The 14,577-nt window shown below is 39.6% G+C and overlaps 1 protein-coding gene across 1 annotated transcript in view; it reads right to left on the reverse strand.

Annotated features, from left to right (window-relative positions):
- Positions 1-272: 272 nt before the first annotated feature.
- Positions 273-14,577, reverse strand: part of acsl3a (acyl-CoA synthetase long chain family member 3a) — a 103,107-nt gene continuing 88,802 nt past the window's right edge. The window contains exons 12-15 of the mRNA XM_067995416.1: positions 12,311-12,502; positions 8,816-8,930; positions 8,014-8,171; positions 273-3,241 (exon numbers count right to left, since the gene is read on the reverse strand). Of these exons, the coding sequence (XP_067851517.1) occupies positions 3,084-3,241; positions 8,014-8,171; positions 8,816-8,930; positions 12,311-12,502 (623 nt within the window). The 3' untranslated portion in view covers positions 273-3,083. The remainder of the gene's footprint in view (positions 3,242-8,013; positions 8,172-8,815; positions 8,931-12,310; positions 12,503-14,577) is intronic.

Raw genomic sequence — 14,577 nt, forward strand, 5'->3', positions numbered from 1 at the left:
GGGTCTTTTCTTTACATCAATGGTGCTCAGCTATTTAGTCTTCCATATGTATTGATATTCTGTATCTACATGTCATCAATGGCAGGATTGTATATTCTGGGCACTCGAATTATGGACATATCACACAATCTGAAGAGCTCAAATATATGGTGGTGATTTATTTTAAAATGCAAGCTATTTAATGCTCATGCATTTGCAGGTCTAGAATGACATAATCAAGCAGGATCAGAATTTCACTAACACAAAAATCAGGGGCATATTTAAACAAAAAATGGAAATCACAAATTACAGTTTTATTTTGTAACTGAAAACATATCCAAATACAAATAAATAATTGAATACATTTTGTAACTGTGGATCATACAGTACGATCTTTGCAGGAGGTCCAAAGAAAATTCCAGCCTTTTGTCTTGAAATTCATTACATTAAATACTGAGTTAAGATTACTGTACAGTTGACTATTCAAAAGAAAAAAGGAACTTTCACCAAATTTACAGTCCTAGAGGTATTTACAGATAGAAATGGACCATTAAATACCAACAAGATTTAATGTAGATGCCACACCAGAATTCCTTAAAATTAACAGTAGTCAAAATACATAGAGTAGAGCAGACTTTTACCCTCCAATAAGTTTTATACAAGTGTATGCACCTTTCTTGTATGTACATTTTAATCCTCTCCCCTTCATCACAAGATGACATTTAGAAAGTTTTTCTAATAACCATGCACAAAACATAACAAATGCTCAAATTATTCACATGAAACAAACAAGTTCAAATGCATCCCAGCAGAATCAGACACCATGAAAATGAGTAACTTACAACTGTGTTTGCCATTACTGAGCTACTGAACCAAGGCCCTTAGGACATGAAGTAACAACTTGGATTCACTTTCAAAAGCTATTGTCATCTCCTCTCAAAGTATCATTGTGAACATGATTGCTTCTGTTGTTTAAAAACGTTCACAAATTATTTTCACAAATCAATTTACATGCATACCAAATACTACCCATTTTAACTATTACATGTACTAATAGTATATTTGGTGCAAACATACTAGACAGTTATGGAGTTACAACTGATTGCCAGTAGTAGAAAATTAGCTGAAGAAAGCAGTACTCTTGGCAGTAAACAATATCTGAAAACCAAGAGGACAACCATCAGCGAGCAGCTGAAGGGTTTCAATTTGTGCATTATTTTCAATGTTCTGTCTTTATGAAAATGTAGGTCTCACTGTAAAAGTAGCTATCAATACCATATCTATAAACTGCAGAGATTTTAGAGCTGGTATTAGGTTTATCGTTAGTACAGGTCAAAAGCACTAAAATGGTGCATTCTGGAAAACAAAAGCTACAATACATCCCAGATATTTTATTAACCACTGTCTAATATACATTGATAATGTGCACGTTTTAGCATGTCCATTTTAAAGCTGTAATACCCCATAGTTCTGCAATCAAATGTAAGAGATAAAGGTGTAAGCCTCAGGAAAAACAAGAGAGAATGAGAGAAGTCTCTTTTCTCGCTATTTCCCATAATGTACAAGCTCGCCTAAGCAATACCCTGAATTCCACTTTTTATCCCTTTGGCTCCTGCCTATCTCAAAACGTAAGCCCAGGGCAAAGAGAATAGTGCAGAGGTCTGAACACAAATTTCTATTTTGAATACTCTATATAAAGTTAGGTCACAGATCAGCCATGATCTCATTGAATGGCAGAACAGGCTCGAGGGGCTAAATGGCCTATTCCTGTTCCTATGTTCCTATGGTGCAAGGGAGGCCATTTCTTTCCCCACAGATGTAGAAATCTTTAGTTCCTACTTACATGAAACAAATGGAGCTCTTTAGCAACTTGGAGGGAACATTAGCTTGATCTATGGTGCAAACATTTCCTTACAAATCAATGACAATCACACTGCAACAACTGGTTTTTGAATCTGTTTGTATAATATGGATTTTTTACATCCTCAATTGACAATATGAATTGCTACACAATGCATTTCCATTGTGTTTTGTTACATTCAGACGCACAAGCTTAGCTAAGGTGCAAAACTATCAGCCATTTCAGAAACATTTCAACAGCAGTCTTCTGCTTATTTCTTCATTTACACTTTACCACCAATCTACTAATAGAACAAATACAATGCACAAAAAGATAAAAACATGTTTAAATGTATGTGATTTATAAACTTTCTTCCATGTGTGATATACCACAGCACTAATGAAGTTTTTCCTTAAAATCATTTTTTCCCCATTCTTTCCTGAAGACATTGACTACTTGCAGGGCTATGATTACACAAGTGCTAGACACACCCTGGTATCACACCCAAGTGTAAAACTTGACAGCAAGTGTAGGCAGGCTGTTTGACCAGGGGAGCGGGCATCACAGACAAGCTCAATTCTGTCCTTTATACATGCAACATTTCCAGCCAGGGTTACTGGATAGCCATCAGATGCTGGAGCCATTGGTCGATTTTTCATTCCTAATTTAAGTGCCCACACCGCTACCCTGGATTAGATCAATTAACTCATCACAGGCCGGGGATTGAACCTGGGACCTTGTTGGTCTTTATGGCTCAGCTATTCACTGGATAAATTTGTTGAACCCACCAATGAAATTCATCAGAAGTTCCTGAAAATTCTTGGATTGAACAAGCCCTGCACAGATCAAAGCATGACTAATTTAACCATTGCACAAATGTATAATAAATAAACTATACCGTTTCCGCAATCATGCGAGAACAGCACTGTATTAGAGGCTCATGACCTCATGTAGTTATGTACAATTCATTTGTTCTCCTAGTCCATTTGTTGAATAACATTTAATTTATAAATAAACACAAAAAGAAACAAGTTACTTTTGTTTCAAATGGTTTAGTAATCCTGACCTGGATAAATGTCAATACCTACAATCAAAGGATAGTCAGTTTCTGGTACAGGGTAACTTTGTTTTTTTACTGTGATTTCTTTCAGATTAATCAATGCTATGGTATTAGATTTGATAAACAATGCTGTGTTTTGTGGTCTCAGTTGTAATTATGCTTTGAGTTCATTCCTATCTGATGGGGTGGAGTAGAATGCTGGTATTATTTTCCTCCATACATTCGTTCAATGTCCGCTTGGTAGTAGGTCTTGAGTTCCTTCCGTTTCAATTTGAAGGCATCAGTGACCAGGCCTGTCTCTGGAGTCCAGGGCTCAGGACTCAGCCGAACTTTCAATGGAATTTCAAACTTTTCCAATCTTGCTACAAACACAAACACAAAACAAACAGTTAAAATATAAGAAAAGGAATGGATATAGATGTGAATGCATTTAGGAGTTACACAGAATTACATTGGACTTACAACACAGAAACAGGCCGTTTAACCCCACTAGCCCATGTTGGTATTTATCCTCCACATGAGTAGTCCCAATCCCATGTGCCCACGCTGTGTTTTTTTTGTTCCCATATGCCTTTATTCACCTTTTCTTCAACCACCTATCTAAGCTATTTTTAAAATGTTGACATGGTCTCTGCTTCAATCACTAACTCTGGTAGTGCAGCCCACAGCCTTACAACAGTGTGTGTGAAGTTAGAATCGTTTTTACATTTAATCCTCCAGTAGTGCCTTTAAAAAGAAAATTCTGTTTTCTACCATATATCATTTCCCAACAATCATGATGAGAACATCTCTTGCTCCTAGGCTGTTGCCATTTTTCAGCTCACTGGAAAGAACTGATCAGAGTAAGACAGTTTGACTCACATGCAGACTTTCCCTTCAAGACATTATTAATAGAGACAACAAAGATCACTAATTGCCATGGATCTTAATAAAATTCCTCTTTTTGCAAAATAAACAACTTTCAGAGATCAGATATGCAGTACTCAAGATACAGGGATTACATTTCATGAACTTTCAACAGTATTGTCGCTCAAGAAACACCCATTCGAAGCAATCATTGACTAAATGGCTTTCAAAGCAAACCACATAAACAGGAAAAATGTTGAAATCTAACTGTGCTGCAGCCCTAGATAGATACAACAACGACTTGCATTTATATAGCACCTTTAACGTAATAAAACATCCCAAGGCGCTACTCATGAGCATTATCAAACAAAATTTGACGTTAGATCTGTAAAAATCCTAAATACAAAGAATTTTTCATATACAATAGATTTATGCAGAAAAATTTATACTTTTTTTTAAACAAAACAAAAATAAAACACAAGAGACCGGGGACGTTGAGCCTCATGAGGAGATATTAGGCCAGGTGACCAAAAGCTTGGTGAAAGAGGTAGGTTTTAAGGGGCGTCTTAAAGGAGAGGAGAGAGGTGGAGAGGCTGAGAGGTTTGACGGGGAATTCCAGAGCTTAGGGCCTAGGCAGCTGAAGGCACGGCCAGCAATGGTGCAGCGATTAAAATCGGGGATACGCAAGAGGCCAGAATTGGAGGACTGCAGAGATCTCAGAGAGTTGTAGGTCTGGAGGAGGTTACAGAGATAGAGAGGGGCGAGGCCATGGAGGAATTTGAAAACAAGGATGAGAATTTTAAAATCGAGGCGTTGCCAGGCCAGGAGCCAATGTGGGTCAGCGAGCACGAGGTGATGGGAGAACGGGATAATGGCTTCGGTCTTCCAATATTTAGTTGGAGATAGTTTCTGATCGGACAAGCAGTCGGACAAATCAGAGAGAGTGGAGGGGTTAAGAGAGGTGGTGGTGAGGTAGAGCTGGGTGTCGTCAGCATACACATGGAACCTGACGTCGTGTTTTCGAATGATGTCGCCGAGGGGCAGCATGTAGATGAGAAATAGGAGGGCGCCAAGGATAGATCCTTGGGGGATTTCAGAGGTGACACAATGTGGGAGCGGGAAGAGAAGCCATTGCAAGTGATTCTCTGGCTACAACTGGATAGATAAGAATGGAACCAGGCGAGGGCAGTCCCGTCCAGCTGGACGATGGAGGTGAGGCACTGGAGGAGGATGATGTAGTCAACAGTGTGAAAGGCTGTGAAGGATGAGGAGGGATAGTTTATCATGGTCATAGTCACATAGGATGTGATTTTCGACTTTGATAAGGGTGGTTTCAGTACTGTGGCAGGGGCGGAAACCTGATTGGAGGGGTTCCAAAATGGAGTTGCGGGAAAGATGGGCACAGATTTGGAAGGTGACATCGCTTTCAAGGACTTTGGAGAGGAAAGGGAGGTGGAGATGGGGTGGTAGTTTGCAAGGACAGAGGGGTAAAGGGTGGGTTTTTTAAGGAGGTGGGTGATGACGGCAGATTTGAAGGTGAGTGGTACAGTACCTGAGGAGAGTGAACCGTTAACAATATCAGCTAACATGGGGGCCAGGAAAGGAATTTTGGGGTCAGCAATTTAGTGGAATAGAGTTGAGGAAGCAGGTGGGTCTCAGACAAGACGAACTTGGAGAGGGCATGAGGGGAGATAGGAAAGAAACTAGAGAAAGATGTGAGTTCAGGGCTATGGCAGGGGACAACATTAGGGGAAGTTTGACTTGGTGGGCTAGGGGAAGAGAGGGAAGCAGCAGAGGTAGCTGAATGGATGGTCTCAATCTTAGTGACAAAGAAGTCCATGAGCTCCTCTCACTTGTTGTTGGATGGAGGAGGCAGGGGAGAGGGGATTAAGAAGGCAGTTTGTAGTGCAGAAGAGAAGCAGGGTTATTTTTGCATTCGAGGATGATCCTGGAATAGTGAGCAGTTTTGGCAGAGGCGAGCAGGACCCGATAGCACTTTATGTGATCCAGCCAGATCTGGTGATGAACGGCTAGACCAGTTGTTCGCCATAAGCGTTTTAAGTCTGCGTCCCTTGGACTTAAGGGAGCAGAGAGGAGGGATGTACCAGGGGAATGACCAGGATGAGAGAGTCATGGTTGTTAATGGGGTCAAAGCATCAATAGCTGCAGAAATATCGTGGTGAATGGAGGACAAAAGGCTACCAACAAAAATAATTATCTTTCTCATTCCCACAAGTAGCATTTAAATTTTCAACATTAAACAAAATGTGTAGACAAAAAAATGACCACCAACATACACAAAATGGCAGCTGCCATTAGAATTTATAATGTAGGCAGCATTTCTTTTTCATCTTTACTATTGTTAGGCCTAGATTTTCTTCCATGGTGGGCCTTCCACTGGAAATGTATTGGAGCGGAACTCCTAACCACTAATGTGACCCCTCTCAAATTTCCTAGGGTCAGGCTGATGAAAAATATTTATGGTAGGCCCCCAGCACTATTACTCCTCCCTTTTGGAAACCCACCTGTAGGTCACTGAAGAAAAAAAAAGTAATTTAAATCTTCCATGTCAGCTACTGCATTACACCAAAAATCGTGAATCCTCTTTTCCAATGTTTTATAATTGTTGCCATAATATGCAAAGTAACTAGATATTAGTTACCTGCTTTGCAATTAGTCAATTTGAAGCCTGAAAATGTTAATTTATCATCCTTTTACTTCTGACTCAAAGGATTATTTACCACTTTAAAGTAGAATATTTTTATGAAACACAAAAATTGTAAATTTAAAAACATACTGATACATCACTTAGAAAATAGCATGTTTAAGTACATGATTATTGGGGTTGGAACACATTTTTAGGGCTTGAAAAATATACAAATCTTTCAATCTTCTTTATAAAAAGATATTTGACATGACCTGAGACACCTCCAGCATACTCCAGCCATTGGAACAACCAAAGTGAGGCAAATACTAAATGATTTTAGTGGTGTTGTGCTTACAGATAAGATTTATCTCAGTGACACGGTTTATAACCCTTCCTCAGTTTGATATGCTATTTGGTTGGCTTCCAATTAGCACATTACAACATGGACCTTCTATACTATAAATTAGTAATGACAAACTGAAAAAAAACACATTTATTATTCATTGGACATAGAAGGCATGAGGGAACATTGAGGAGGAAGTCAATTCAGTGCATTGTGACACAGTTTCTAGTTGTTGACTCCTGTGAGCCATTCTGGGGTATAAGAACCAGTTGGCTGGGGAATGGTGCAATTCATCTTGGGCCTTTTATAAAATTCTGTTAACAGCCTAATTAGCAATCACTGCCAGTTTAAGGTACTTATTTCAGATTTTACAGCATTTCAGCAATTAAAGCTTGAAAAAAATTCTAATAGGACTAACGAAGAAATTACTTGTATTTATATTGCATTATGAGGATGCCCCAAAGCACCTTACAACCAAAGATTTAATTTTGAAGTGCAGTCACTTTTGTTATGTAGGCAAACATGATAGTTAATTTCCATGCAGCAATGTCCACAAAGAAATTAAATAAATGACCAGCAAATCTGCTTTGATGGTGCTGGATGAGGGAAGGATATTGGCCAGGACATTGAGAACTCACTGCTCTTCTTCGGATAATTTAACTTTGCATCCAAAAGAGGACACCGCTATCAATGCAGCATCAATACCACACTGAAGTATTAGTCTAGATTATATGTTCAAACTTCTGGTGGGGCTTGAGCCCACAGCCACCCGACTCAGAGGCAAAAGTACCATCAACGTAGCCAAATTAACAGTCTCTTCGAACATGCACAGTGTTATCTATATTTGTGTTATCAAATAATGCAGTATCTTTGTATCTCTGAATCTCATCGCTCCTGTGTTAGTTTAAAGGGGAATTATTCCCTAAAATCTGAAAGTTTATCAACAATGTTTCATGATGTTCTGACATATCCATAATTTAGAAGTGGTGGATCAGTAATTTGCAAGATTCTGAATCTCCAAATACTTCTGGAATATTCCCTTTGGAAATTCATTTGTCAATATAAATTGTGTGGAGGTGCTGAAGTAAATTATTTACTATCAGAAAACAAATTTTAAAATAATTCACACCTTCCTTCCCCTTTCTCCCCAAACAAACGAATATTTTGATCTATAAGGGCTATGTCGGTTGAAGCTGTAGATAGCCCTTAAACCAAATCAGCCATTTTTGTAACATTAAAGATTAAATTTGGATTGGATTCTCCAATGGAGCCATCTGTTTTTTCCCATTCAAGCTCACCTATTGCAGCAGCATCAGTAATTTCTCTCAGCACCTCTTTCTCCATTTCTGGGCTGTTACAAATATCAGTCCAGCTTCCTATTATACCCTTCTGATAAGCCAGAGCTATTAGCTGCTTCTGATTGGGCACCACAAAACAGATAACATAAGACTGATCACTGAAAAAACAAAAACAAAATAAATCCGTTAGTCATGCTGGGGTTGATAAATCTTTAAAATAAACTCATTTCAATTTAAACAAACTTTACATTAAAATTTAGCATTCAAAAAAAATTTAGATTTCACATTACCAGTAGTATCTGAACATATTTTTACATCATACACTTGAAAGGTGAAGATATTTTACAACATTTCCAGAAATTTAATTTAATATTCCAATTGTGTGGTATAAATAGATCTAAGGAAGGTAATTTAAAAAATGCTGAAAACAATTAAAATAATACATTATTGCCAGAGTGAGTTATGGAGATATGGGGCAGATTTTCCTCCATTTTATACCCAGGAAGCGCTCTGTTCCCCGAGTGCAAAACAGACGAAAAAGGGACAGAGACCCGCAATGCCCCCTTTCTGCTGCCCTGGGGTTTCCCACCAGTGGAGCAATGAACACTTGCACTTGGACAAAAGTTGGCCCCATTAAAACATCCTTCAGTGCAGACAAATAAATAGAATCAACTCATCAAAATCTGGCATACACAGAAATAGCTTAAATTTATTTTCTAAACCTGTACACTAAGATCATTTGGAGGAAAACAGTATGTTGAGAATTTTACTCGGAAACCAGTGCATTTTGCATAATTCTTACCTGCTTGCATAGGCACAGATATTATCTATTATTGGGCTGTTCTTCAAAGCAGACTCCACCTTTCCCAGGGCAACATATTCCCCGGCCTGCAGCTTCACAAGATCTTTCTTACGATCTACAAAAGATATCACCGCAGTTACGATCGCAATTCTTGAAGTAAAAACATTCTGCAAGAAAAGTTCATCAATGCTGTCTTGATTAACTTCTGTCCAATGTGGACAAAGAAAGGTATTACCCAAATCCAACTTGTGTAAAACAACTGGAACTTCTCTACAGGAGAATGTTTTAATTTGAAGCTTGAAAAATAAATAATTAGAAAGCTTTTGGCTTTAAATTGCTCACTCCCTTTAAAATGGTTTATTTAAATACAATGTTAGCACAATATTAGTATATTAGAAACTGATGAAAGGCAATTATTATCCTTGCCATTAAATTAATCGCCTTTATCGCATTTGGCACTTTGATCTGCAGTGTGCTTTAATAGCAGCTTCTAAGTCTGAATTGTCAGCATGTCATTGATATAGAAGTTATCTGAATGGTTTGAATGTTTTTTTTAATGCAGGATGAAGGGAGTGGTGGAGGATACATAAAGGACTGTTAATCAGAGGGGGGCTCTGTGTAAGTTCTTAGGGCAGAGTTTTGATCAGCTCAGCAGAATCGCTGAGCACTGAGCTGATCCCTCATCTCTTGCTGCAAGGCGATGAGCTGGCCCATATCTGCTGCTTCCTCTCCTTCCCCATAATTGTCCTCATCCAATGAGGACTGCAGTTACTGCTGATCTGCCTCTTCCAAATACAGGCCTCTGTAATGCGAGGTTATGCAGTATTCAGCATACCACAACAATGCGGGACACTCTCTTGGGGGCATATTGTAGAGAACCCCTCGCCCGGTCAAGACACCTGAATCTCTGCTTCAGCATTCAAATGGTGTGTTCTATAATGATCGTGGTGGTCCTCTGGCTTTGGTTATATCTGTGTTGCTCGGGCCTGGCAGGTTTGCATAGGGGTGTCATTACCCACGTCTGTAGGAGGTATCTCGTCCCCCAGCGAGCACCTTGTCACGTTCCTCATAGGATCGAATATTTGGGGATGGTAACCTCTCTCAGGATAAGTGCATTGTGGCAGCTCCCTCGGTACCTTGCACAAATCTGCATGATGGTGCTCCTGTCGGCCACTAGCTGCACATTGACTGAGTGGTATCCTTTTCTAGTTACATATCTTTCTGGCTCATGTTCTGGCGCCCTGATGGCAACATGTGTGCACGTAATAATACCAGGCACGCAAGGGAAGACGGACACTGCTGCAAAGCCCCAAAGCTCTTTCCTGTTGATTGCCGAGATGAATGAGGAAGGTGACATAATGCTCTACTCTGACAAGCAGGGCGTCCATGACCTGATTAATGAAGCTGTGTACTGTAGACTGTGATGTATGGTTGATGTCCCCTGTAGCAGCCTGAAAGTTGCCAGTGGCGAAGAAATTCAGGGTAGTGGTGAATTTGACGGCCACTGGCAAAGCATGCCCTCCTGGTCCAATAGGCAGCAGGACCTGTTGCAGGAGGCTCCAGAGGTCTGCAAGAGCCTGCTTGGAGAAGCGCACTCTCCTCCTGCACTTCTCCTCAGATAGATCCAGGAAGGTAACTCTTGGCCTGTACACCAAGTGGGCTGGGTATGGTCACCTGTAAACAGCCCCGCTCACCTGTTGTCTTCTGAGATCTAGCAGCTGCTGGTGAATGCTGAGGCTGCTGATCCTTCTACAAGCCTTTTTCCATCCAGAATAAAGTAACAATAATTGCACCCATAATATGCTTACTAATAAGAAATCTTACGCAGGGTGGGAAGGCCAAAAAAGTGCAAAAGTAGGTTTCATTGAAGTCGATGGAAAGGAAAATCAGGTAGGGTGTATAACTGGCAGCTGATCCGATATCACCCGATTTATGCCCTCACCAAAGATGAAAGTTCTGCCCTATATCAGGGACTGGTGTAGTAAGTAGAATATGCCTTGATGCATTTGTGAATTTAAAGCGCTCAGTTTTCTGGTCACTAAAGACTGATCTCGAAATTTTTTAATACTGTAACAGCATGCTGCCTGAAGAGAAGGTTACCAAGTTGCAAGAGCATGATTCTCTCAATGTACTAACCTCATTGTTAATAGTGGACTTCTTGTATCTTAAGAGAAATAGCTACAGTAACATCCTTAACATCATTTCAATGTTTCTTGGCTAGCTTCTTCATTTTTAGACCGAGTGGGCTTGGAAACAGAACTGACTTGAGTACTTTGGAAACATTAGCATTGGCAGGAGGAATTAGTTAATCTCTTTGCAGCACTGGAGATTTTTTTTCTTGGAACTTCCTTGGAGGTGTTGGCATAAGTTGCATGAGGCAAAGTCATGGTCTAATAGAATGCATACAAAAGGACTGTGCCTGGTTATCAGTCACAGGAGGAATGGGCTTTCTGCATGTCACACTACTTTGTGCTTATCCCTTGTTTCTAATATTGAAAGTAAAATATCAATGGAATTCTTTAGAACATGTTCTTTATCTCTCAGATCCATGACATATATAGTACTAGAAAAGCTTAGGCTAACAAGTGACTGATTCAGGAGACAATGGACTGAATGTGCTATGTTGGGTTGGGACATGAAGATGGGAAGTCAAGTGAGTCCTGGTTGAAAGGTCAAGCCTATATGCCTCCTGTGACCTTTCACTTGAAGCCTTAACTAACCCCTGGTATGCATAGAATAAAAAGGGAAAAAATAGCTTTCTACTGAAAGTACATACTGTACAATGTATGAATAATGCTAACAATGTGCAGTATACATACTTTCAATAAAGCATAATATTTTTCACTAACACCATTTTATGGTAAAAGTTTAAGTTTAATAAAGAAGGATAATGAATTGGGAAATTTGGAAAACAAATCATGATTGAATTAACTACATTTGCATAAAACATTTGCAGCAGATGCAAATTACCCATTATTTTTTATGAGACTGTGTGTGTTCAAGTAAAACAGCTGCTTCTAGATGTTTGCTGACTGCTTATTTAGTAACATAGACACAGCACAGAAAGAAAGTTTGACTAATTCCTGGGGGCAAATCTGAGAAGTTAAACATATGGCATTGCTTTAGTAGGAGCACTGAAATTTCTCATAAGGGCACAAGGATTTAACTACTAGTCAAAGTTAGCATTTTTAGTTGTTGAAAAATACATTTTCCCAAGATTATATTGACTTGTAATTGGCAGAAATCCAAAGTAGAAAAAAAAGACTTTTAAGGGCATTCAAACATAAAATGTCCAGTACACATATTGATTTCTGAGGGAAAAAAACCTTTTGAACAAAGCTTCGAAATAACTTTTTCACAAATAAGCTTCTTTAATTTAAACCCATCAATACAATAAAATTATGGGCCACTGCAACGCAGTAGTTTTATCCCCAACACAGACATTATGACTGAAGTTTGCATGTTATATTATTTATGAGCTCTTCAGACACTAACCAATGACCTTAAGGCATCCATCATCTTGAAATTCGCCTATATCTCCAGTGCAAAACCAGGTCAGTCCATCCTTATCCACAAAATAATCTTCACGTGTTTTGGATTTATTCTTGAAGTATCCCAGGGTAACATTGGGGCCACCAATAAGAATTTCTCCTCTAGGATATGGTCTGTCATAAACTGTATATCCACCTGGTCAATAAGAAAAAAAAAACGTACAGACTTTACTTACAAAAATGTATGCAAATTCTAGGCAATTTACTCTGCAGACTTTAATAATTAATCTATAATATATAATACCACCTTGGTCCCTGGGTATCACACGATCATGCCAGGTCTTATAATATGCAACACAGCTGATAATTTTATTTCATGCCATATTACAGAGGCGAGTAACAGGAGCAAAAATATACTAGCCCCGATTTTAACCTAATGCACCTGGCGAGAATGGGGTGCATTCAGGTTCAGCTCCCGATTTATACCCCATCCGAGTTTTGGCTCCACTGAAATCGGATAAGGTGTAAATCAGGTGTCCAACCCGAACAGGCTCCGTTCTCGCCGGGCGTGTTAGGTTAAAATCGGGGCTAGTATATTTTTGCTTTTGTCAGATAGACAGAAACTGACAGAACCCTTTCATATTGAGGAGGATATTACTAGTACAGACCATGTCACATTTAGGAAATAGTAACAGATGCAACTACAACCGTACTTTATTGCTGCCATTCTTTTGCTCAAATCCAGGATTCCTTTTTGCAAATACATTAACGAGTTTAATAAGCTTAGGAATAAATTCAAGTCTATACCGAGGTATCCACTGACAGACACTCATTTTGGAGAAATGCACGCATACAAGATCTGGCATTTTTAAATCTATCAAGGTTACCCTTTTTTTTATTTTGAGTCAGCAAAATGCGAGATGTGGAATTTTAATAACAGATACAACGAAGCTAGGATACGAACAAAATTATTACGATTAAAACATCTGGTATCAGCCTGTCACAGAACGCCATTAAAAGTACTGATGAATACATCCACGGCCTAGGCTACCTTGTCCTTCCAGCCAGTTGTACACATAAATTGCACCTGGACACACAACTGGAAACAACTTTCTGCTGCTGAAAACATAAGAATTCCAGCTGTTTGGAATTGGTCATATGTTGCAAGATGTTTTTTTCCCCAAATAAGTAGAATTGGAATGGAAATGATGCTAGAAGGACATAGATTGCAATAGATGTACCAAATGTGCAAAATATTTTAAATTAAACTAATTAGTCATGCAATGTGCACATTTGTTCTATCCAAGTTCATACGGCATTATATTTTGAGACTGCCAGCAGTTCTCGTAAGTTGCTCTATGCCAGCTTCTCTCCTTCCCCAGTTTGGGTCTTGTGTGGTGAAACATTATAATGTGAAGCTGTAAGCAATTATAAATTAGTAGGGCTGTAAACATTACTCAAAGCAAAATACTGGGGATGCTGGAAATCTGAAATAAAAACAGAAAATGCTGGAAATACTCAGCAAGTCAGGCAGCATCTATGGAGAAAGAAACAGAGTTAATGTTTCAGGTCGATGACCTTTCGTCCGAACTGGAAGAAGTTAAAGATTTAATAGTTTTTAAGCAAGTACAGAGCCAGGCAAAGTTTGGGGGGGAAGGAATGGGAGGGGAGGAAACAACAAAAGGGAAGGTCTGTGACAGGGTGGAGGGCAGGAGTGATTAAATGACAAAAGGGATGATGATGCAAGGCAAGGAGGGTGGTAATGGGGCAAGTAAAGAAACAAAAGATGGGTCTAAAGGAGCTGTAAATGGCAACAGCTGAACCATTACCAGCACCTACTGTCCGGAAAAATGGGAGCAGCGGTCATTTTCTGAAGTTATTGAAATCAATGTTGAGTCCGGAAGGTTGTAAAGTGCCTAATTGAAAGATGAGGTGCTGTTCCTCGAGCTTCCGTTGGCCTCATTGGTACAGTGTAGGAGGCAGAGGACAGAGAGGTCACAGGGGGAGTGGGACGGCAAATTAAAATGGCAAGCGATCGGAAGGTCAGGGTCATGCTTGCAGACTGAGCGGAGGTGTTCCAGCCTCCACATTCATCGTATCATCCTCCACCATTTCCGCCACATAGAGTGCAATGCCACCACCAAACACATTTTCCCCTCCCCTTTCAGCATTCTGAAGGGACTGTTCCCTCCATGATACTCTGGTCCACTCTTCCATCACTCGCCCTTCTTCCCACGCAAACGCAAGAGTTGTAACATCTGCCCTTTCACC

This window comes from Heptranchias perlo, chromosome 13 (genome assembly GCF_035084215.1).
Source record: "Heptranchias perlo isolate sHepPer1 chromosome 13, sHepPer1.hap1, whole genome shotgun sequence".
NCBI classification, from domain to species: domain Eukaryota; kingdom Metazoa; phylum Chordata; class Chondrichthyes; order Hexanchiformes; family Hexanchidae; genus Heptranchias; species Heptranchias perlo.